The sequence below is a fragment of the Anoplopoma fimbria genome, chromosome 16 (genome assembly GCF_027596085.1).
Source record: "Anoplopoma fimbria isolate UVic2021 breed Golden Eagle Sablefish chromosome 16, Afim_UVic_2022, whole genome shotgun sequence".
In the NCBI taxonomy this organism is placed as follows: Eukaryota; Metazoa; Chordata; class Actinopteri; order Perciformes; family Anoplopomatidae; genus Anoplopoma; species Anoplopoma fimbria.
Window position 1 is genome coordinate 19,806,415 of NC_072464.1, and position 23,351 is coordinate 19,829,765.

Sequence of the window (23,351 nt, forward strand, 5' to 3'; positions counted from 1 at the left end):
AAAAGAAACAGGGGGTCACACCAGAATTTAAACGTCTGAAGCAGCAGCAGTGTGTCCCAACAGTCGCTCTCTAACGGCTAACGGCCGTCCAACCGCCGCTCCGCTCTGCCGCTCTCTCCGCCGCTCTCTCCGCTCGCGTTCCACGTGTTCGCCGCCGCGGAGTTCGCCGGACGCGCTTGTTCGCTTTTCGTCCCAGCCATGAACACCGGGTCGCTTCAGCTAAAGCTAAAGCTAGGCTAGGCTAAAGCTAAGCTAACGTGTGATGACTTTCGGTGTGTTTGGTTTGTGTCCGAGTGACGTCACGCGGGCGGTGACAAGCAGAGAAGCACGGAGTTATTATTACTACTAACATAATAACATAATATATATATATTTATATATATTTATACCAGAGGCCATGACCCTCGCCCCGAAGGAGCTGTCCAACCTGCTGAGCATCATCTCGGAGGAGGCGTGCACCAACACCTTCGAGAGCCTGTCCACTCACTTCCACCACTACTTCGGGAAGGCGGAGCACTTCCGGGTGGGCTCGGTGCTGGTGATGCTCCTGCAGCAGCCGGACCTGCTGCCCAGCTCCCCGCAGCGGCTCACGGCGCTCTACCTGCTGTGGGAGATGTACCGCACCGAGCCGCTGGCCGCCAACCCGTTCGCCGCGGTGTTCGCGCACCTGCTGAACCCGCAGCCGGCCGGGGAGGAGCAGGAGAAGGTGCTCTGTGGTGAGCGGGGGGGGGGGATATATGTGTGTGTGTGTGTGTGTGGGTGTGTCTGTGTGTGTGGGTCTGTATGTGTGGTGTGGTGTGTGTGGTGTGTGTGTGTGTGTGGGGGTGTGTGTGTTTGTGTGGGTCTGTATGTGTGGGTCTGTGTGTGTGTGGGTCTGTGTGTGTGTGTGTGTGTGTGTGTGTGTGTGTGGGTCTGTGTGGGTGTGTGTGGGTGTGTGTGTGTGGGTCTGTGTGTGTGTGTGTGTGGGGTGTGGGTCTGTGTGTGTGGGTGTGGGTCTGTGTGTTGTGTGTGTGTGTGTGTGTGTGTGTGGGTCTGTATGTTTGTGTGTGTGGGTTTGTTTCTGGGTCTGTGTGTTTGTATGTTTCTGTGTGTGTGTGTGGGTCTGTATGTGTGTGGATGTGTGTGTGTGTGTGGGTCTGTGTTTGTGTGTGTGTGTGTGTCTGTCTGTGTGTGTGTGGGTCTGTATTTGTGTGTGTGTGGGTCTGTATTTGTGTGTGTCTGTGTGTGTGGGTCTGTGTGTGTGTGTGTGTGTGTGTGTGGGTCTGTGTGTTTGTTTCTGTCTGTCTGTCTGTGTTTGTATGTTTCTGTGTGTGTGTTTGTTTCTGTGTTTTTGTATCTTTTTGTGGGTGTGTATGTGTGTGTTTGTATCTTTTTGTGGGTGTGTATGTGTGTGTTTGTATGTTTTTGCATCTGTCTGTGTGTGTGTGTGTGTGTTTGTTTCTGTGTGTGTGTGTCTGCAAATGATGCACAACACTTTTTTTTATTCAAAACTCTGTTGTCCTGTGTGTCCGTGACAGATTGCATTAATAAAGAGGTTAATTACCTTAATAGTAGATGAAACACTATTTCATGCACTGAACCAAGTCCACACTGAGTCACTTTCACTAATACAGAAGTGGAAAGTAACAAAGTACATTTACTTGAGTTCTGTACTTGCCTACAATTTTGTGATACTTGTAAATAACTATAGTACTTCCATGTTCTGCAAGTCAAATATTGTACTTTTTACTCCACTTTATTTATTTGATATCTGAAGAAACTTTGTAAATTCAGATACATCATACAAAATATAATCAACACATTCATTATGATGTATTATCATAAGATAAGAACTTTATTGACCGCAGTGGAGAAATTCACAAGCTACCAGATAAATGTCGGAGCAACATTCAAGTGATGAACTCATGTATGCATCAATAATTATAATTCAAATCTAGAATATATATTATTTTAAAATGAACGTCCCTGTGTTTACACTGAACCACTTAGTTGAGTTATTGATTAGTCATTTTACAGAAACAGTAACTGAGAAACTGTTTTGATTGTACATCAATTGCAGAAGTATATTTCTGCCAATAATTCTAAACAATGTGCTTATTTGCTGCCTTTCTCAGTCGAACATTCTTGTAAACTGAATACCTTTTGGTTTTGAAGACATCAGTCTGTTGCTGTATAGAATTCTAATTGACATTCTTTCACTGTTTTATAGACCAAACATTAATAGATTATTTCATATCATCAGTGGTACTAATAAGTCTGTTTTGTGTCATGTGATCTCTCCAGGCTTCCTGCCTCCCATCACCCAACCAGAGAAGTTCTTCCTGTCTCAGCTGATGTTGGCGCCGCCCAGAGATCTCTTCAAAAAGACGCCCAGACAGGTGTCCTGCATGGACGTCGGCAACATGCCCCAGTCCATAGACATCAGTGGGCTGCAGCTAGCATTAGCAGGTCAGTACGCAGCCACACAACCATTCATCTACTAAAGAACCAGCACCACTCATGTTTAAAGGTTGGAACTTTCAGTGTTGCTGAAAATATATGTTTTTGTCCAGACTTTCAATACATGAAGAGTCTCCTGGAGAACTGAAACACATCTGCTTTGAACTCTATGAAGTTTAAGCTTCTTTTCAGTGTTGAAATAGTTATGTTAACAATTTTGAGCATTTTACAAATGAGTTGGCGCACACACACCATCAGCCTGGTCCTTGTTTTTGTTATTTAATTTTTCCATGTTCTGTGTCTTTGTTGTGCAGAGCGTCAGTCGGAGCTGCCCACTCAGAGTAAAGCCAGCTTCCCCAGCATCCTGAACGACCCCGATCCAGATTCGTCTAACTCAGGATTCGACAGCTCAGTGGCCAATCAGATCATCGAGTCTCTGGTCACAGGGCCCCGACCTCCACTGGAGAGTAAGTGATTTTGATGCTTATGTTGTTTTAAAGTTTAAGAAAGGGGTCATTGTGTAGAAAACAGAACAAAGATACCGGGTGTCTCAAGACTGCGATTCGTCAAAAGGAACCAGGAACTAGATTTAGATCCTCTACAATAGTTCCATGTAGCAGATAGTGAATGCTAACACGCTGGTTTCATAGGTATGAAAGGAAAGCATTTGTCCAAGTTATAATGCAGTTGTCTCTCCAAGCTTCTAGTCTTTGGACTGAGTGCTAACAGTGAAAAACTATCTTATGTTCATGTCTGTAAACTCAACTTGCTCTACATGTCAGTTTTGCAAGTAACCAAGTGATTTTCAGGTAATTTGGAGTTCTTTTTAAACACAAAAACACATTTGTCAGGTAAATTGGTTTCATGAGCTTGTGCTTAGGTTACAGAACAATAACTAGTCCAGAGTCCTTCTCTCCCTTCTCTGAAAACTTCTTAATTTAAATGACTAATGTTTTTAGTTGGTTCACGTTTCTAAATCTCTCAGCAGGTAAATAATTAGCGAGGTAAATGTTGGAAGTGAAGATAGATCTTCCCTTTTCTTGTCGTGGTGTCCGATGATTATAATTCTTTTGCTGTTCACATCCTGACTCATGGTGCTGACTCTGTGAATATGAGGACGCATTTATATCTGGTGCAAATGTTGCCATGGTTACCAAAATCGCAAGTAGACAAAAGAAAACTTGCCATCTGCAGCCACAATAAATCTTCAGATTCACCAGGATCTGGCTACTGGTTGATAGTTACTTGTGGTCATTGAACACATCATCTGTTTTCTTAAAGCACCATGAACATGTGCGTCCTAACAACCTGTCTCTCCGTCCTCAGGTCACTTTCGCCCCGAGTTCATCCGGCCGCCGCCTCCTCTGCACGTGTGCGAGGACGAGCTGGCGTGGCTGAACCCCACCGAGCCGGATCACAGCGTCCAATGGGATCGCTCCATGTGTGTGAAGAACAGCACCGGCGTGGAGATCAAACGCATCATGGCCAAGGCCTTCAAGAGCCCGCTGTCGGCCCAGCAGCAGTCACAGGTGAGCTCATGTCAATCATTTTTATGCACAATATACAATATTTGTCAGTAGATGCCATTCACTAATTGTTTTTCTTCATCTCTCTCTCTCTCTCTCTCTCTCTCTCTCTCTCTCTCTCTCTCCAGCTGCTGGCGGAGTTGGAGAAGGACCCAAAGTTGGTTTACCACATCGGTCTGTCCCCGGCGAAGCTGCCTGACCTGGTGGAGAACAACCCACTGGTGGCCATCGAGATGCTGCTGAAGCTGATGCAGAGCAGCCAGATCACGGAGTATTTCTCAGTGCTGGTTAACATGGACATGTCGCTGCACTCCATGGAGGTCGTCAACAGGTGAGGCCGCTGCTGTGTGTACTGTATGCGAGGGTTTTCTGAAGTAAAAGTACTAATATCACAATGTGAAAATAATCCACTAAAAGCAACAGTCCTGCATTCAAAACCTCACTTAAGTAAAAGTGTGCAAGTGTTATCATCATTTTTTGAAAAGTAAAATATGCTGTGTTGTTCCTAATTTGAACACCTTTATAAACTGTTCATTAAACCTGTTTATTTTACAACCATGCATCACATTCTCTAAGACCAGATGTTTGTAGCGTTGCTGTCCCTTGAGAGCCACGTAAAAAGCCCTTTTTTCAGCTTTGCGACATTGCATTTTCCACATAACGCATAAAGAAACACTTCATCCTTTAATCACAAACATTAACAATCAACACATCTTAAGACAAGTGTGAATCACTTCACAGTAAGGGGATGAAAAACTGCTCTCTGAAAATATACTAAAGCTGTTAGTCAAATGTAGTGGAGTAAGAAGTCCAATATTTGTTGTAGGGGTGCTAATTCAGAATTCTCTCGTTAAATGACAAGATTAGTGCCTTGCATGCAGGGTCTGTAGTTGAAGTGCCTAACAAGGCGCCCTGCTGCAACCGCTGCGCTGGGTGAAGAGATGCATGCTGTCATTACTAATTGAAAGTGAAAGCAAAATTATTAGACTAAGGTTTCCCTATAAAGTTGCCATTACTTCTTTTAAATGTTGATGATTTTCTTTTTTCTTAAATCGTTGCTCTTCCTTCCTCAGGTTGACCACAGCTGTGGACCTACCTCCAGAGTTCATCCACCTCTACATCTCCAACTGCATCTCCACCTGTGAGCAAATCAAAGACAAGTACATGCAGGTAAAGAACAACACTTTACTCATAATAATAGTTCAAATGCTGTGTTTTATTAGATCTTTGGTATAAAAAACCCCCCAGAAAATATGTCTCATTAGATGCCAAACATGAGCCTTGCAGAACTCAAGGAGTCATCAGTATTTTTACTCTTCTACATTCATTGTTTATTGTTCATAATTATGATTTCATAGAAGATATACTCACCACGCCAAATGATTAAAACACAAAAACAACAGAACTGTTCAGGCCCAATATTTGGTCCACGTAGCTCAAACTAGTGTAGTCTATTATAAGAGTCCGGCAATTATTATAAAGGTTTTGTTGCTCAGTTTTATCAGTTTTAGTTTGGAGTTTAGTTCGTTCTCACTGACATTAATGCTGCTGTCTTCTAGAACCGCCTGGTCCGTTTGGTCTGCGTCTTCCTCCAGTCGCTGATCCGGAACAAGATCATTAACGTCCAAGACCTCTTCATCGAGGTTCAGGCCTTCTGCATCGAGTTCAGCCGCATCCGGGAAGCCGCCGGCCTGTTCCGCCTCCTCAAGACCCTGGACACGGGAGAAAACCCCGCCGAGGCCAAACCTGCCAAATAACGACCCTCACAGAGACAATGCACAGACAGTTAGAAGTGGCCCAGAGTTACTAAAATAATGCCACGTTTATTAAAAATATCAAAAGGGACATGGTGTGTTTCAACATTCTTCATGTCATTGTACATCACGGGAGAAGAAAGTAATGCAGACGGCATGAAATGAGAGTTAATATTGTAAATATGTAGTGACGTTTTCTTCAGACTTTGAAATCCAGTTCTGCCCCTGAACTCTGTCACCATTTTCCCTTTTCTCTTTTCCAGAAGTAAAAAAAAAAAAAAAAAAAGGATTAACTCAGTTCATCATTTCATTTTTTTACCAGTGCTCTCTCTTTTCTTTGGAAATCTTTCAATTTTTCTCTAATTAAACTAATTGTTTAATTCAATCTTGTGGTATTTTTTTGTCTTCATTTATTTATTTTTATTTTTTATTAGGGGATATTTATGACAGCTGTGTGTGAATGTTTCATTTAGCTGCTTTAAAAAAAACAAATCAAAATGTATAAATCCCCAAAGCCCCCGGACACATCAGGGGTGAGTTACTGAAAACATTTTTGGATGTAGAAGTCGAGCTGACCCTCAGTGTGACCATGTGACCTTTATGGAGGACGCTTCAGTTTGACTTTTGACCTTTTTTGAGGTATACAATACTATGACTTTTTTTTTTTAACATACTATGACTATTTTATGACATACAAAACTATGACTTTTTTTATAACGTACTATACTAAGATTTTTTTTTTAATAAAATACTATACAATTACTTTTTTAACATACTATACCCAGATTATTTTTAACATACTATACTATGACTTTTTATAACATACTATACTATGACTTTTTTTAACATACTATACTATGGCTATTTTATGACGTACAAAATTATGACTTTTTTTTAACATACTCTAATATTAGTTTTTTATAACATACTATATCATGACTTTTTTATAATATACTATTCTATTACTATTTTATGACATACAAAACTATGACTTTTTTACACACTATACTATGACTTTTTAACATACTATCATATTACTTTTTTATAACATATTAATATGACTTTTTTATAACATACTATACTTCACTTTTTTTGAACATACTATACCATGACTTTTTTACATACTATACTATGACTTTTTTATGACATACATAACTATGGCTATGTCTGGGAGCTTTAATTGATTCTTTAAATGTTAAATGATCTTGTTAGTTGTTACAGGACAATCTCTCTTATACAATAACAACACAGTTCTTCATACAAAAATCTGTTTATTTGTTGCATACATTTGGTGTAAAGTGTGTGATTTGGAATATGTCTGTAAGCAAGTGAAAACCTGAGCAGATAAGACTGACTGACACTCATTTTGTACCACACAAACAAATAGTAAACCTTTGAAGGGGAACATGCCGCTCTGCATTCAACAAATGCAGTCACTGCAAAAGGAATATAAGTAACAGACTGAAGTGGTTGTACCAAAATTAACTTTCCAATGTCCCTTCGCCTTCAGACATCACCACTGATTCTAAATGTTTACCATGATCTATTATCTGTACCCTGTTAGAAACCCTGTGTATCCAATATTTTAGGTGAATGCTGTTGTTAGGCACTCTTCATGCCGCGGGCCATGAGGCAGGCGAACACCGTCATCACCATCTTAGGTTTGACCTCCACCAGGTCCTCGGGCAGCGCGTACACCCGGGCGCCGATTTTCCTGGCCATGGAGATGGCGTACCTGTAAACACAAAGACAAAGGGATGAGGAAAGAACTGTTTCTGTCTCTAAACAGTCCCTAACAATCTCTCCGTCTCTCTCTTTCTTTCAACGTGATTCAAAAATGTCACAGAAGAGGGAAATAACGTGAAATAATTAGTAAAAAGTATGTAAATACTTTGCATTGTTGAGTTTCTCCTCTTCAGTTAGGTCTTCTGTCTTCAGCAGGTCGTATCTGATCGATCCGGGCTGGATGGCATCGATCAAGTCCAGAACTGGCATACTGGTGCTGATGGCACTGTCCTACAACACACACACACACACACACACACACATAATGAATCTCTGTAACAATCAAACTAAAACTGCACAGGTACCAGTACTAATATAAATAAACAGGAAAGGATGCCATAAAATAATGTAATAAAATATAAAGGTTAAAAAAAGGTATGTCAGAAAAAATGTCAGAAATATGTGATACTATATATTATGTCATAGTATTGGATGTCATAAAACTGGCAATTAAAAATGTCATAAAATATGATAGTATAGTATGTCATTAAAATGTCAAAGTATAGTTTGTCATTAACAAAGTCATAAAAATGTCATAGTATAGCACTTTACAAAAAATATAACCATAAATGTCATTAAAATGTCATAGAATAAATAAAGAGGTCATAAAATTACCATTAAAAAAAAAAAAAAAAAAGTCATAACAAAAATGTCATAAACATTCATGGTAGAGTAGGTGATAGTATATTTCATAGTGAGGTATGTCGTAAAAAATCGAATTAATAATGTCATAATATGGTATCTCATATAAGTGTCATACTAGAGATGGTCATAAAAAAGTCACGACATAGTATGTTTATAAAAGATCTTTAAAAAGTCTTGCTCAAGGAACTGTACTGGCACCGTTCCTCTTCACTCTCTACACCTCGGAAAATGTCCGATGACTCCTCCATTGTTGGATGTATCACCAGGGACAACGAGGAGGAGTACATAGTATGTCATAAGACATTGTATAAGACATTGTATAAATTCAGTATAAATAAAAAATATGATATGACAATAAACTGGACTGGACACAACATTCTTTAGGCTTTTTCTTATTCAAAAATTTGTAAATGAAAAACATATCAGATGACTTTTTTTTTTTTAAATAAGTGCATAGTCAAAGAATTAAAAAGTGTGTTTAAACACCAATGTTTCTTTTATTAATTCAGGTTCTGCTTCCAATGTAATAAAATCCATGTCATGCTCTTGGCTCCATAAATATGAGAGCTGATGTGTAGCTTTCTGTTTCAGTTACCTTAAAGCTGGAGATCCGGGGTTTTCCAGCCTGTGTGAGCGCGTCGTTGACCCAGGTCACGATGGTGTCGTCCGTCACTTTCTGACCATCGCCAAGGTCCTCCAGGATGTTCAGGGTGTATCTGAGGGAACGGACAGAAATCAGGCCTCTCACTACAACACCTGGTTTCAAAATAAAAGCTTCACCTGCCCAGTGTTGATACGATATATATATTTTTAAAACATTCTAAGGTCTTCTATTATGGGGCAGAGCAAGAAACATACTTTTCAGAGCCACTTTGAAAATGTATATATTATTTTTGTTGGAGTATTACTTCAACAGAACAGATATTTTTTTTTTGTGTGTTTTTGTTACCTAATTAAAAATGAAGGTTTAAAAGACAAAAGTGTTCTTACCTCCTCATGAGCTGCCAGAGCAGAGCGAGGGTGAGGGTTCGATTCCCTGCGTTCAGGTCCTGACCTGCGATTCCGACCAGAGAGAATTTGGCCTCCTTCTTTCCCAACTCCACTGCGTAGTTACAGTTCTCCAGCTGGAACAGACGGAAGAATTATATTTTATTTTAGTTACGGTCGAGTTGTATTTGTTGGAAGCATTGTTTCATTTTTAAAGAGCCACATAAACATTTGTTTGGGTTCAGAAATTCATGTTTCCGTCAGGATGAATTGTAATAACTTTGGTGATCTTTTTACTTTTCATCATTTGAATTTGTCCATTACTTTGGTTTAAGGCAAAATACTTGAAAAACTAATGACGGTCCCTTCCGCCTCATTTTCTACTTTGTGTTTATTGCTAATTAGCTAATATTAGCATGCCAATGATGAACCATTATAACAGACTTGAACTTTGCTGTCGTACCTTCTTCATGTTGCTGCCCAGTTTAGAGTAGGGGGGCTTGTTGACTTTCTCCCAGTCCACTGGTACCTTGATCTTCTCATACAACTGGAAGATCACCATGGCGTCATCGATGTCTCTGTAACAAACACACACATTACATTACATGACTTTTTCTGTAGCAACACCATCTGCTTCGGGTTTTAAAGAGCAGGAAGTGTGTGACCATTGTAGTGGTCAGATAAGAAGAGTGCTTGTTCTTACATGTAGAGGTGGTTGACACGAGGGTTGACCCCCAGTGAGTTCATCCAGTTCCTGAAGGTTCTCTCCTCCCTGGTTTCACCTGAAAGAACAACATCAGTGCTCTGATTAAAAAAACAGGAATTACAGCGTAACGTGAAGCTGATATCTGTTTCTCTGTGTCACAAAAATATCAGAATTTTAGTCCAGAGGTATTGTTCCACTGCCCTATATATTTATACTAAATATATCTATTTAGCTGCCAACAAAATATACAAAATAACATTTATTACATGATTTTCAACCATGAACCGAAATCAATCAAATAATAAAATACAATGTGTTTTTTTTTTTTTTTGCATTAGGTAGGATTCAAGAATAAAGTCTTAACTGTCTCTAAATAAAGCTGCTTAACTGCTAAATTTGAATTAAGAAATAGCTGGAAATAAAATGATGTTTTCATTAACAAAGGTCAGAGGAGAGAGAAGGATAGAGTCTCATATTCCTTCTCTGTGGATAAACTCACCTTCGATGGAGCTCCAGTCGATGTCCTGGTTCTCTGGTTTCTTCAGAGCCGGGTACTTGTTGAACAGATTGGCAACAAAAGCCAAGTTCAATTTGGGGTTGCCGCGGACGACGTCTGTTGGCATGACGAACTGTCTGCATCCGAGCCGGTCGGCCTGATCCAGCATGCACTCGGCCCGCTTCAGGTCTTCTTTCTCCTGCAGAGACGGACGACAACAACAATTGTGTTTATCTCAGATTCAGATCATCTAGAGATCATCAAGACTTTTAAAATTCTTAAAGATTTTTATTAATGCTAGCACTGATTTATTTCTAACAAGTCCTATCTGTTTTATTATTATTATTATGTTTGCATCTTATATTTTTGTTGGGTAAACAGATTTTTACAACATTTTCTGACATTTAAACCAGAGAATTGAAAGTAAAATAGTCTGCAGATTAATCAATTTTGTAAATAATTGTTAATTTCAGCGGTAATTGATATTCATAAACTTAGAGTAAGTCTCTGTATACAAGAGCCAAGTTAATTGGATCATTAATTAGACTCACAAGGTTAAAGGAATAGTCTAAAAAACCTGCCAAACTATACCTTTAAAGTTAAAACTGCAAAATCATAGCTATGAGTCAGATGTTTTATGATTACTTCACATTATGTCGGAGTCTCTCACCCTGAGTCCTGAAATGTCGATGGCGATGGGGGGGATTCCCTCCTCGTCTCCTTTGGGTGCCACCTGGTTCAGGAGGTTGTAGTACGCCTTGGAGTCCTGAAACAAACACACACAGTTTGGGAGTTAAAACTAGTGCAAACTAAAGTGATTTTGCTTTTCAACAGACTAAATTAATATATTTAAACTTTTTTTTTTTTTTACTTTTGTCTTTGAAAGCCAATAGAAAATCTACAGTATTGATTTTATTGTAGAGAATCTTCTCTATCACGGATCAACTGATTGATCAGTCTAAGACTCGTGTTTCTCTGTGTGTGTTTGTGATGATAACCTTGATGTCGGAGCTAAAGTTATTGATCTTGCCGCAGCCAGCCTCCTCCAGGTGATAGTTGGCCCAACGCAGCAGCAGTTCCTCAGGAGAGAGCTTCATCAGATCCTCCAGACTTTCTCCATCACGCAGCAGAGCGATCAGAGCTGCACACAACATATAATGTGTTCATCAGTGAGCTTTAGAGGTGCAGCTAGGGTTGATTTTGTTACCTTTTGGACAGAGCCAGGCTAGCTGTTTCCCCCAGTTTCAAGTGTTTGTGCTAAGCTAAGCTAACTTTAAAGACATGAGAAGGGTATCAATCTGAACATCTAACTCTCAGCGAGAAGGCAAATAAGCTTATTTGACAAAATGTTGAAATATTCCTGTAAACTCTGTGGTCATTTTTGAAGATATAATAAGTGTCGCTGGTTAAAGTTGAATCAAGATGAACACACACACACACACACACACACACACACACACACACACACACACACACACACACACACACACACACACACACACACACCTTCATTCCTGCTGAGCTCGATGTCGGCGAACAGCCCGATCTTGATGACCTGCCACAGCAGACCCAGGACCAGGTGCTGCCTGCCCTCCTTCAGGTCCTCAGCTCCGATGTTGACCACGTGGCAGCCGATGGCGGACGATGAGTTCAGAGCCAAGTTCAGATTCTCCTGTTGGGCCGAACGACACGACGCAGGATGTTAACACACTCCAGGAGCAGGACAGGTAACACACATGTGTGACCATAACTGAATCTGACGTTTCCTGTCTCACCTGGATGGTGAAAGGTGTGAGCTTCTTCTTGTTGATGGTTCTCTCGTCGATGGTGTCAGGGACCGACAGGTTGATCATCTTACTAACAAGCGAGAACAATTTAACATTTTAACGACACATTTATAAAATAAAGAAAATCCCTAAACATACTTTAAACGAACAATTTGACATTTTGGGAATTACACACTTAGATTTTTTGCTGAGAGTTTGAATGTTTAGATTCATACCACTCTTATGTTTTTACAGTGAATATGAAGCCACCGACAGCAAATGGTAACCTAATCACAAAGATTGGAAACAAGGGGGAAGAGCTAGCATTGCTCTGTCCAAAGGAATCAAAATCAACCTTCCAGCACCTCATTTGTTGTTTTTCAGTATTTGTATAGATTAGAAAAACAAGATATAACATGTGACCTTTAGAGATGTTGGTAGGCGTGGTTTGTAACATTTGGACAGAGCCAGGCTCTCCAGCTGTTTCCCACTGTTTTCAGTCTTTATGCTAAGCTAAGCTAAGTGGCTCCAGCGTCTGAACATGTAACTTAAAGCAAGAGAGCAAAAAAAGCAAATTTAAGAAATGCTGAATAATCTTTAAAGGAAATCTGACACTATATCTTTGTTATCAGAACGTACCAGAGAACGATCCCGTCTCCCATAGCGGTGAACAGGTCGTTGGTGTTGGGATCCATTGGTAGAACATGTTTACAGTCGACATCCTTCTCCAGAGCTTTATTGATCCAGTTCACAAAGGCCACTTTCTCCTCCTCTGCAAATAGAGGAAAATACACAGTGGGTCACAAAGAGCTGCCAAAATCAACTTTTCCTGATTTAAACCTCCCAAAAACAAGGTGCCATAAATACGGAAAATGTTGAACTTGAATACAAAGAAAATTCTCTATTCAGCTGTGTGAAAAAAATATAATGTTTTTGTACTTTCACATTCCTTAAGGCTATGTGTGTGTGTCTGATCACAGACCTGAGTATGAGTGCTGAGTGCCGGACTGCTCCGAGGTTCCTGCCACGTTACAGATTCCCTCCTTTTTATTGATCGCCTTTCTGAAGGTCTTTGCCACCTCTGTGCTCTTCAGCCCGTGGACAATCTGACGGCCGACACACAAGTATAAAGATGAATAATGAATCCACACCAAAGACAGTTTAGAAAAAGGTAAGAGGTTCAACGCTTTGACAGCAGAGGGTGCAAAAGGAGAGGGCAAAATAGAATGAAATAAAATGAAGGTGTGCAGAAGATATTCTGTTATCGCTTTAGATAAAAAGTCTTATTCAATAAATTAAATCTGGTGTCATCTCTACAGCAGAAACATTTTTATTGACGTGGTTATATCAGATAATCTTTGAGCAATTCTTTCTGAATGCTTTTAATAATAAAACTAATTTCCCCCTTTAAACCTTCACCCTGCCAGTAAACTGTATGTTCTGTTCACACAGTATATTTCTCTGTGTGACCTTTGACCCGTGGCCTCACCTCAGTAAACTCTTCAAAGGTGAGCTGGGCGCTGGTCTTGGTCAGCTCCTGGACGATCTCTCTGACCCTGTAGCCGGGCAGCGCCAGGTTAGCGGCCCTGAAAAGCTGGGTGAGCTCATCCTTGCTGATGAATCCATTGTTGTCCACATCTGGAGAGGAATGGAAAGGTCAGAAGTTAAACACAGGAATCAGACAGTATAACTTTAATATTGTGTTCATGCATGACACCTGTGTATGATGCTTAATGCGCATTGAACACACTTTAAAAAGATAATTCTACTCTCAGGTTTTAAATGTAAAAAAAAAATAAAAATACACAAACTTCCTTCAGTCTCAATGATTTCTGCCGATCGCCCAAAATGATTTCTGTTTATTTTTCCCTTTTAGTCAGAAATTTTAGTTGTAGGAAAATAGTTTAAGAACTTGAATGAGGACAGACTTGTTTGGATTTATAAATGCTTAAAACCCTTTAACTGCCTGCTCAACCGTTTGGTAGAGCTCATTTTACGTCACAATATCTTATTGATAGGAATGTTTAACTTAATTCAACCTGATTGAGTCATCTCTACCATTCGGTTGAGGTATGTTATCCCAAAGACCGCCACTAGATGTCGTTTTTTCCAATAGTACGCCTTTTAAGTCTCACTCAAAACAGGAAATCCCAAACGAGAAAATAACTCCCAACATGTGGACGGCTTTTGGTTAAAATTTGAAAGGTAGGTACATTTTTTCGACATATTATAGTATAAGAAAGCTTACTGAACAGAATGTTGTTAAATTATTCCGCAAAATAAACTCTTTTACATGTTAAATATTTTTTTCTAAACTACATCAACCAAACGGTTGATTTGGCACTTTATGGTAGACATAGAAAAATTAAGCTAATCTCATTTATAATGAACAATGTTCTATGAAATCAAAACCTTTTATCTGTTATTGCTTTAAATACTAAACATTTAATGTTATTCCAACATAAATGTGCCGAAATAATTTCTTAATTATGTAGTTTTGACACTTTCTGAGTTGTTTTCAAAATAAATGTGGTAAATATCACCAAAAAAATCGGGAAAATTCTAACTATCACAACTATTTCCAATTTAACCAAATGAAAGATGCTGGTATACTAATGAATACCATTGAAGAATAATGTGGTTTGTTATTTCATTTTTTTAATTGTTTTTAAAATACTAGATGGATGCTAAGAGTTTCTACGGTGCAAGACAACGCACTCTCCTGGCCCTTGTACCAGAACATCCTGAAGATTCTGATGCTGATCTGAGTGATAATGATGACCTAATAGAGGATCCGGATTACCATCCCACACCAGCAGAAGTTGCTGGTGACAGTCCTTTTGAATCCCTGGAAGAAGAGGCTCCCTCAACAAGCAGCTCCACTACACAGCCGCCTCTCAAAAAAAGCAGAAAAGGAAAGAGCGCCCTAAAAACAGTTTCCTTGGAGGAGACGGGGATACCCCTGACCCAAGTTCGCCCTCAGGTCCAAACAAAGGAAAAGAGATTCATCTGGAAGCATGAAGACATTGAGGGAAGGCTCCGGTTTCAAGATTTGAACCCCCTGAGGCTGTACAGACAAACTTCAAAAGGCTTTTCACTGATGAGATGATAAAACAATTGGATACCAATCTCTACTCCGCCCAAGAGTTGGGGGATCCCATCAAGACCAGCCCTGAAAATACAAGATTTCCTGGCAATCTTACTCTTCATGGGTGTTTTTACCTTCCCATCACTGGAGGAACTGGCACTTGAGTTGGAAAAGATTCCAGCTTTAGCAAGGTACATTCATTTAGACAATCATCAGTGGAATTTAGTTTGGAGATATTGCCAAAAAGAGATTCCAGCTTTTACGCAGGTACATTCATTTCAATGACAATCATCAGTGGAATCAGAGTCACACCGATTTACAAAAGTCCCCTCTTTGATATGCTTCGAGAGCAATGCCTTCTGATTCCATCCACTTACAAACACAGTGTGGATCATATAAAGGCACAAGGGCTGGCAGTCTTCGCCAATATATTGCAAACAAGCCAGATAAATGCCGAGCCAGTTCATCTGGCATCATCCACGACCTGCTGATGTACCAAGGGGCATCCACATTTTTCAATGTTGTCCTCAGAGCAGACGCTACTTTTAACGCTGTGCAAGACCATAGCACAGCCACGCCTTTCTGTCGTCTTTAAGTGACATCTCAACCGTTTGGTAGAGGCTGATATTTAAAAAAATATGGGTCCTGTTGAATTATTTTTATTGATTCTGATTATAATGAATACAAAATGCAAAAAAATAATTTTTCCATAGCAGCTTTCTTGGTGCGGCAGTTAAAGAAAATGTCACATCTTAAAAGGACAATTTCAAAATGAGTAAGTAAAAACTGTCGGGTTTAAGATAGGATAACTTAATTTATACCAAATTGAGAAATTGTTGTGCAGCAGTTTCAGCACAAAGTAGGACAGAGTGCAAATAAAACAATTGTAAAGAACTGAAAATATTTATAATGTGCAAGAAAGAAATGTACACAATGCCAGTAATGTAAACAGGTTCACGGTTAGTTGCAAACCCATAACATCCAAAGTTTTGCATATTTTGCATATTCCTAATGCACCAGTCCTTTGCTGGTTGAATCAAAGCACAAGAGGGAGGTGACAGTAACCTCCATCTGTTCACTTACCAATCTTGGCGAAAGCTTCTCTAAGGTCCTCCAGTTCCTCCGGAGAGATCTGCTTTGGCGTGGTCATGTTGGGAACCTGAAACTGACACAAAACAAAAAAAACAACATCCTTAAATTAAAAGTCAGAAACTGGCTCGGCAGAAAATGAGGAACTTGGTGTCGCCTAATGTTGTGATGAAAACTGCTCATAGTTCTCACTTCTGTCAGGCTCTAGCTTCCTGCTTCGGCAGAACTTCCTGCCTGACAGAGAAGTGTTTCTTTGTTTGTTACTGCTGTTTGTTATAAGATCTGCTGGTCCAACAGGTAGTCTGTACTTAAAAATGGAAGCCAGCAGAACCAGAGAAATCCACTGCTTTCCACATATTGTACTTTTTCTTTTTACTTTTAGTACAAATTGTATGCATTTCATTTGGACACACTATTTCCTCATAACATTGCAACTTGACACTTTTGCTCAAAACCCGCTGGATTGTGGGTAACAAAATACAGAAAAGTTTGCTGGAAAAGGCGACCTTTGGACAGAGCCAGGCTAGCTGTTTCCCTCTGTTTACAGTCTTTATGCTAAGCTAAGCGGTTGCTCGCTGCAGGATCATATGTGGTATCAATCTTTTCATCTCCACAAGAAAGCAAATAAGCTCCCAAAATGTTAAACTATTCCTTTAAAGCTACTGAATGGGACACTAAAGGGAACCCTTTTTGTCTTCGTTTAGTTATACGAGGTCTCCACACTAGTTCGTTTTGACTGCAGCAATAGTTCTGTAACTGTTAACATCAACTGGTTGTGTCTCAAGAAAGGAAAAAGCTGCAGATGAGTAAGAGTGAAGCAATTCTGAGAAGTAGGTAATCACATGACACAGGACATTTTATATTTCAGCCTGTGGTGATTCACTAAGACAGTGTGTGTGTGTGTGTGTGTGTGTGTGTGTGTGTGTGTGTGTGTGTGTGTGTGTGTGTGTGTGTGTGTGTGTGTGTGTGTGTGTGTGTGTGTGTGTGTGTGTATAGATCCTTTTTTGGCGTTGGAAGTTAAATGTGATCAAGAAGGAGGATGTTAAAAATGAAGAGAGCACTTTAAACCACAAAGAAGACGGACTTCAACCTTGAAGATGAGTGATTTAACTTCCTGCTCTGCTCGAAAAAAAAACCAAACCTGATGGTAACATATGACAAGAGGAAACATAACGGTATGAGTCCGACCTATGTGAAGACTGAGGCCAAATAAAGTAGTGATGATATATAAAAGTATACTGAGAGATCCATTCTGCTCATTTAAATAGGAGCAAAATATTTAATGTCCATGTGAGGAAACCCCATATCTTAGAAATTGGGGTAAATCATCAAAATATAAACATTTAAACCAAACTACAATCTTTCCCTCACCTTAACTAAAGTGCTTTCGTTGCATAATCCTACAAAAAACTACCTGGTCACTGCTGTATCAATAATGAACAATTTCTTGCTAAATGTATTTGATAAAAGAAAGCATCATTATATAAACATAACTTCTAAGACAAGGTCATATATAGATGTCTTTACCTGACGTATACCCTTCCAAAGTAGACTTTAAGATAATCAAAACCCGAATCAAAATGTAATCGACCTGATCAAACTCAAACAGCATGCCACTTTTCCAACTATCAAGGAGCCAAAGTGTAAAATAAGAGCAGCACACATCAGTTTTCATGCACTTTTCACGCAGTTTAAAGAGGGTCCAGACCTCACGACCTGAGACCTTCAGGTGTGAGCCAATGAGAAGAGAGTGGAGTACCCAGACGTGAGACTTGTCATTTCCTTTTCTACCACAAAACTATAAAAGCGAACAGGCTGCTGCTGTTACTGTTTCTTAAACTGATTTTGTCCCAGAATGACGTCCTAACAGGATCTTAAATCAGCTATGACTGAAACAAAAATCAAAGAAAAACATACAAAGAGTGAAATGTTATATATTAGCCCAGTTAAAGACGGCAAATTATCATAACTAAGAATATAAAAACTGATCATTTTGGAGCAGAGATGCAGATGTTAGCTAACGTCAACAGGTTTGGCTGCAATCTGCATCTCAATCTAACACATTCATGTTGCATCTTGTCACCTTGCTCAAGATGCAGGAAAGTGTGAAATCTTGCATCAAAGTACTGCACGTGAGTCAGTTCATCAGAAATCAATTGTTTCCTGTTTGGTATTTGATCAGCTCTCAGATGAAATAGACTTGAAGGTTACAAATACCTGAAATGTTTTTATGCATCAATAAAAGATGCATAAAAACTAAGAGTTGAAAACTGTTCTTATGTGTTAAAACTACTTTCTTCAAAACCTCTATGAAATCAGTCAGATTGAGGTATCTATTAATTCTCATGTTACTTTCTTTAGTGCATGAAGAAAATAGTCTTGTGAAACCGTGACACTTGTTATAATAATGTAAAATAAACTTGGATTTCAAAATGCAATTTCCCTCCTGATCCATCCTGCATCCTGATCGGCTTCTGTCAGATTGATTGAAAGTATCTCTTGTAATTAAATAAATTGTTACATAATATCTTTAATCTTTAATCTTTGTGTTTGGGGAAGACATCAAGCTTTTCTAAAAAGTCATAATGTCCAAGGTGAGTCAGAATGTGTAAAAACACCCTAAAATTTTTCATTTGAATGTCAATTTACATGAATTAAGAATCTTTTAGGAGTAAAACAAATTAAGTTTATTTTTACCCGAGCACACGTGACCCCTGAATGTTACTTCCTCTCTTTGCTTTTCTCTTACATTTAGTATTAGGACATTTAAAAGCTCAGTTTAAGCTTTAAAGTAAGAGACGACAATAAGTCTCTTTTTTTTTTTAAATTTTGCTTTTAAGGAACATTTGTTCCTTTTCTGAAGTCTGAATGTAGCAGCAATGTGACAGCAGCTCTGTTCCGTCTGTCCTGAAGAAGCAGAAATGAAAGTCAGCTGCTAAAATGAATCCCTGAACAGTTTTAAAAATATTCACTTCTCATCAGGTTTTTTTGTGTCTGACATTTAAAAGGTGCAAAACTGGAGATACCCTGCATGTCTGCTTTACCGTTTCTGTCCCTCGTAGCAAGCTTCACCTTCTTTGCAGCCATTTGTATTATTTAATTATCTTAACTATTATCATTTGCTCCTTTGCCATGATTTTTTAAGGTTGTTGTGTACTTTACTGTACCAGTATTGTTGTATTGATTAGCTATCATCTTTAACACTATCTCACTCTATGTCTTTATTATGTTTATGTCATATGAGGTTATTTGGATCATTTATTGATCGGCAAAATACTCCCCCACACCCCCCAAAAACTTACCTTTAAAGAATAAATTAAAGATAAGCTGCTTTGTGCTTTCTATTTTCATTCATTTCTTTTGGACCTTACTTTAATGATTGCATTTATGTTTTTATATTGACATTTTGTTATGAGAGAAATCCCCTTCATGATTCACAGGGTTCAGTTCTTTCTGTTCAGCAGCTCAATGTGTAAAGCAAGGCAGTTTCTCTGAAAGGGTTAATGGTTTGAATCCCAGTGGAGCCCCCCAGTCCTGAAACAACTAATCCATTATAACTGATTAGTCAACTGACTTAATTAACCGCCAACAGTTTTGATTACTGTTTCATGAATTAGGCAAAAATAACCAAACAGTTGTTGGTTCCAGCTTCTCAAATGTGTGGATTTGCTTCTTTCTCTCATCTTTTATAATTAATGTAAACTGACTATATTTTGGTTTAAGACACAAAGAGATATTTGAAGAGGTCGACTTGGGCTCTGGGACATTTTGATGGACATTTTTTTTCATTTTCTGGCATTTTAAACACTAAGTGATTGAGAATTTGATTAAAAAAGGAAAACCAATGTTAGTTGCAGCCCTAGAGCCACCTCAGTTTTACTGGGAATCAACCAACTGTCTCCCATATTGAATTACTGGGGAACAGACATACAAAACATTTTTAATTAATCAAATTTAAGTCATGTCACTCAATACTTCTGCAATACCACAGTTAAAAAATCTTCATAGCAGTACTTAAGTAAATGTACCATCACTGAACCTAACATACTCGTGAATCTGTGACTGACTGATCAAAGAAGTGAGATACTTCAGACTTTATGAATCAATTCTCAGACAATAAAACAAGATTGTCTCTCAGCAGCGTGGCTTCTATCCGTCAGAGTATATTTGCATGTGCTGAACATCATCAGCATGCCTCACACGTTCTTGAGTTTCATTAACTTTATTCACAACATCAAAGTATAAAAGACTGAAGACAGTCGCAGCACTGAGCTGATGTTGGATTTTGTTGCAGTTGAAGTGAAGCTAACCGCAAACTTCCCTTTCAGCTCGCTGCAGTGGTTTAACTTCTTCTTCCTCTCCCCTGAAGGCCTCACTCTGCCTCTAACTGCGCTTATCTTTTCAGTTGCACAAGTCTGACGTGTGTGCACAAAGTTGTAAAACGATACCTATTTAAGTTTTTGTTTTATGAAGTGGGACAATTAGTTTGCAAAAAACCTGGACTGCAGGTCAGAGCTTTGATTATGGAAATGTAGATTTAATACAACAACATAAGATTAAAAACACACTCTGTCTTCCCCTCTTGTTCTTTATCTGCCTTCCGTCTTTCACAAAAACATACAGAATTAAAAAAAGAACCCCTCAGGTGTCTTTCATCTCACAGCGATGCCTTCAGAAAACACTTGTGTGGACCATAAACCACCTGATCTCATACTTAATTACCTGAGAGGTGAGGCGAGGAGGCTGGTGATCTCTGGGCGTGGAGGGTTATCAGTCTCTCTCTCTTCCTCAGCTGGTTCGTCTGGCTGCTGTGCGGCTCACTGCTTGACAGGCAGCGTCCCGACCAAAAGTAGGGCGACAACGCATATATTCAAATCTACAAGGAAGGAAGTGACATGCAACCCTTCCGAAACAGGAATGAAAGATGTTTTGTCTTTATATGGCAATGCACGCTTGCTGATAGCGTAGGTGACCACCGCGCCGGGTTTGAATTGATTTAAGAGATGTTTTTTACAGTTTCAGATTAGACATCAGGGTAATACGAATAAGAATAAGGTGGCGAGAGAGCCCACATTCATTACTCTGATCAACTGGATGTGTCAATTATTTTAATGGATGCATTTTTTTATATTTAATATCTAGATTCAAGACTGGTTGTCAGTGAGGGAGCTTGTCCTTCCTGTGACCTTTAAATCAAGCAGCCAGAGAGACGGGTGTTTAGATAGACAGACAGTTAGACGAAGAGGCTACAGATTACAGGTGAGTAGCCAGAACCACAGACAGGTAGTTTTAAATGTTAATGGAAATAGAGACGGATTGGTAAAAAGACAGAAAAGACAGGTAGATACAGAGATAGAGGCAAAGACACAAACGGGTAGTTTAAAATACCAATCAAAGGAATGGCAGGTAATTAGAGACAAGGAGGTAAATAAGAGAGTCAGACAGGCAGAAATGAGGAAATACTGGTAAGTATGTAAGAGAGGCAGGAGGGTGAAGATAGACAGATAAGACTGGAGGAGACAAAAACAGGTGGACAAACAGGTGGTGTCCACATACTTTTGTCAATATATATGTATAACTGACAGTTTCCCTCTGGGTATGTTAAATACACACACACACACACACTCAAACACACATAAAGGAGAGCGATATGTGCGATACAGTCTATGAAAACTTGAATGGGAGTTTTAGAGTTGTCTGTTGCTATGACCGTTGCTAAGGAGTCTGTTGAACCGGAACCTGCAAAGTAGTGCAAAGTCTCTGAAGTAAGATATTGTTATTTCATAGTTATTGTCTTTTTGAATTAAAGCTAGTATCAGCTAAGCAGTACGTAGAACAGAGCTTGTCTGATGAGTTGGGTTAGCAGGTAACCTATTTAGTTAGTAAAAGGCTACAGTTTAACAACAACTATGCTTCCTATTTGAAAATTGTGAATATACTGTATAGTAATATTATGAGACATAAATCCATATTAGGAACGTATGACATAAGCTGACAAGTCTAACGACAGTGAAGGAAGTGCTCAGTTTAAATAAAAGTTAAAGTAGCCCTACACATTATGCAGATTGGCACATTTCAGAATAATGTTTTCTATATTTTTATATTTTATTAATTATTTTATTATAATTATGGATTTATTGATGGGATGATCCCTTAAATGTAAAGCTGTCAAATTAAATGTAGTGCAGAAAAAGTATATATATATATATATTTTTTTTGTGGATTAGAGGTGAGGTATATAACATTGACATATTAAAATAAAGTACATCAAAATTGTAGAAAAATGTACAAAGATACATCCAACCATTGCTTATTAAACAGTAATTTTGTAATTTATCATTATTTATTTAACCAGACAAAAAAGCAAAGAGGGCCGTATGAAACGACACCAAATAGAACAAAAACAGGCCAGTTGTGGACTGTATGGAAACGGGAAACTCAAGTATAGTACCTTATTTGTACTGAAGTACAATTAATCAAGTAGCTACTTTGTACTTCTGTACAAATTTAAGGTACTCTACTTGAGTTTTCCAATTTATGCGGTAACTTTTTATCTGAATGCAGAAGGAACTGTTGTACTTTTTATCCCATAACTTATATCTGACACATATAGTTATGAGTTACTTTTTAGAGAAAGATTGTATTTTATCAAGAAAGCACATGATAAGCACATGGAAAACACTAAGTACAATTCAGTAACTCTTAAACAGAAAAGCAAATGTTGTATTGCTAAACCTGTTTTTTCATCCTTCTGCTATTAACTATCACACGACCTCCCAGACTTACAGCAACCTATGTTCCTAATACTTCATATAAGGATAACGACCTGCTGTACTTTCACATCCTGTCGTCTGCTGCCATCATGTCTTCTGACCACATCTTGCTTCTCCGGAGGCCTCTGCCCCCCAAAAGGTTTCCTCCCATCGTAAAAAACAATCCTGCTCCCAGAACGTCAGGTAAACTCACTTCTGATGAATGCAGATTTTTACACACTGAGCTCTGCATATTTTACATATATATATATATATATATATATATATATATATATATATATATATATATATATATAT

The 23,351-nt window shown here is 38.8% G+C and overlaps 2 protein-coding genes across 2 annotated transcripts; one reads left to right on the forward strand and one right to left on the reverse strand.

Annotated features, from left to right (window-relative positions):
* cnot11 (CCR4-NOT transcription complex, subunit 11) lies at positions 1 to 6,069 on the forward strand. Its single transcript, XM_054615545.1, has 7 exons — positions 1 to 716; positions 2,284 to 2,448; positions 2,754 to 2,906; positions 3,766 to 3,968; positions 4,094 to 4,296; positions 5,039 to 5,135; positions 5,525 to 6,069. Exons 1-7 carry the CDS (start codon positions 398 to 400, stop codon positions 5,720 to 5,722), a joined length of 1,338 nt encoding a protein of 445 aa, XP_054471520.1. The 5' UTR covers positions 1 to 397; the 3' UTR covers positions 5,723 to 6,069.
* A 1,224-nt stretch (positions 6,070 to 7,293) lies between these two features.
* Positions 7,294 to 21,131, reverse strand: lcp1 (lymphocyte cytosolic protein 1 (L-plastin)). Its single transcript, XM_054615474.1, has 16 exons — positions 21,004 to 21,131; positions 16,276 to 16,357; positions 13,594 to 13,742; positions 13,087 to 13,210; positions 12,744 to 12,876; positions 12,114 to 12,195; positions 11,845 to 12,010; positions 11,337 to 11,479; positions 11,009 to 11,104; positions 10,342 to 10,537; positions 9,840 to 9,918; positions 9,600 to 9,714; positions 9,140 to 9,273; positions 8,745 to 8,865; positions 7,611 to 7,735; positions 7,294 to 7,454 (listed from the first exon to the last, which is right to left on the reverse strand). Exons 2-16 carry the CDS (start codon positions 16,340 to 16,342, stop codon positions 7,322 to 7,324), a joined length of 1,863 nt encoding a protein of 620 aa, XP_054471449.1. The 5' UTR covers positions 16,343 to 16,357; positions 21,004 to 21,131; the 3' UTR covers positions 7,294 to 7,321.
* Between the last annotated feature and the right edge of the window lie 2,220 nt (positions 21,132 to 23,351).

What these genes read in the sequence shown, in the direction of transcription:
- cnot11 (XM_054615545.1), top strand. Translation starts at nt 398, where the DNA reads ATGACCCTCGCCCCGAAGGAGCTGTCCAACCTGCTGAGCATCATCTCG. An exon ending in GCAGGAGAAGGTGCTCTGTG is followed by an intron (nt 717 to 2,283) that starts GTGAGCGGGGGG and finishes TGATCTCTCCAG; the next exon opens with GCTTCCTGCCTCCCATCACC. An exon ending in GCCCCGACCTCCACTGGAGA is followed by an intron (nt 2,907 to 3,765) that starts GTAAGTGATTTT and finishes CTCCGTCCTCAG; the next exon opens with GTCACTTTCGCCCCGAGTTC.
- lcp1 (XM_054615474.1), bottom strand. Translation starts at nt 16,342, where the DNA reads ATGACCACGCCAAAGCAGATCTCTCCGGAGGAACTGGAGGACCTTAGA. An exon ending in ACTTTAGCTCCGACATCAAG is followed by an intron (nt 11,105 to 11,336) that starts GTTATCATCACA and finishes TGTTTGTTTCAG; the next exon opens with GACTCCAAGGCGTACTACAA. An exon ending in CTCTGGCAGCTCATGAGGAG is followed by an intron (nt 8,866 to 9,139) that starts GTAAGAACACTT and finishes CCGTTCCCTCAG; the next exon opens with ATACACCCTGAACATCCTGG.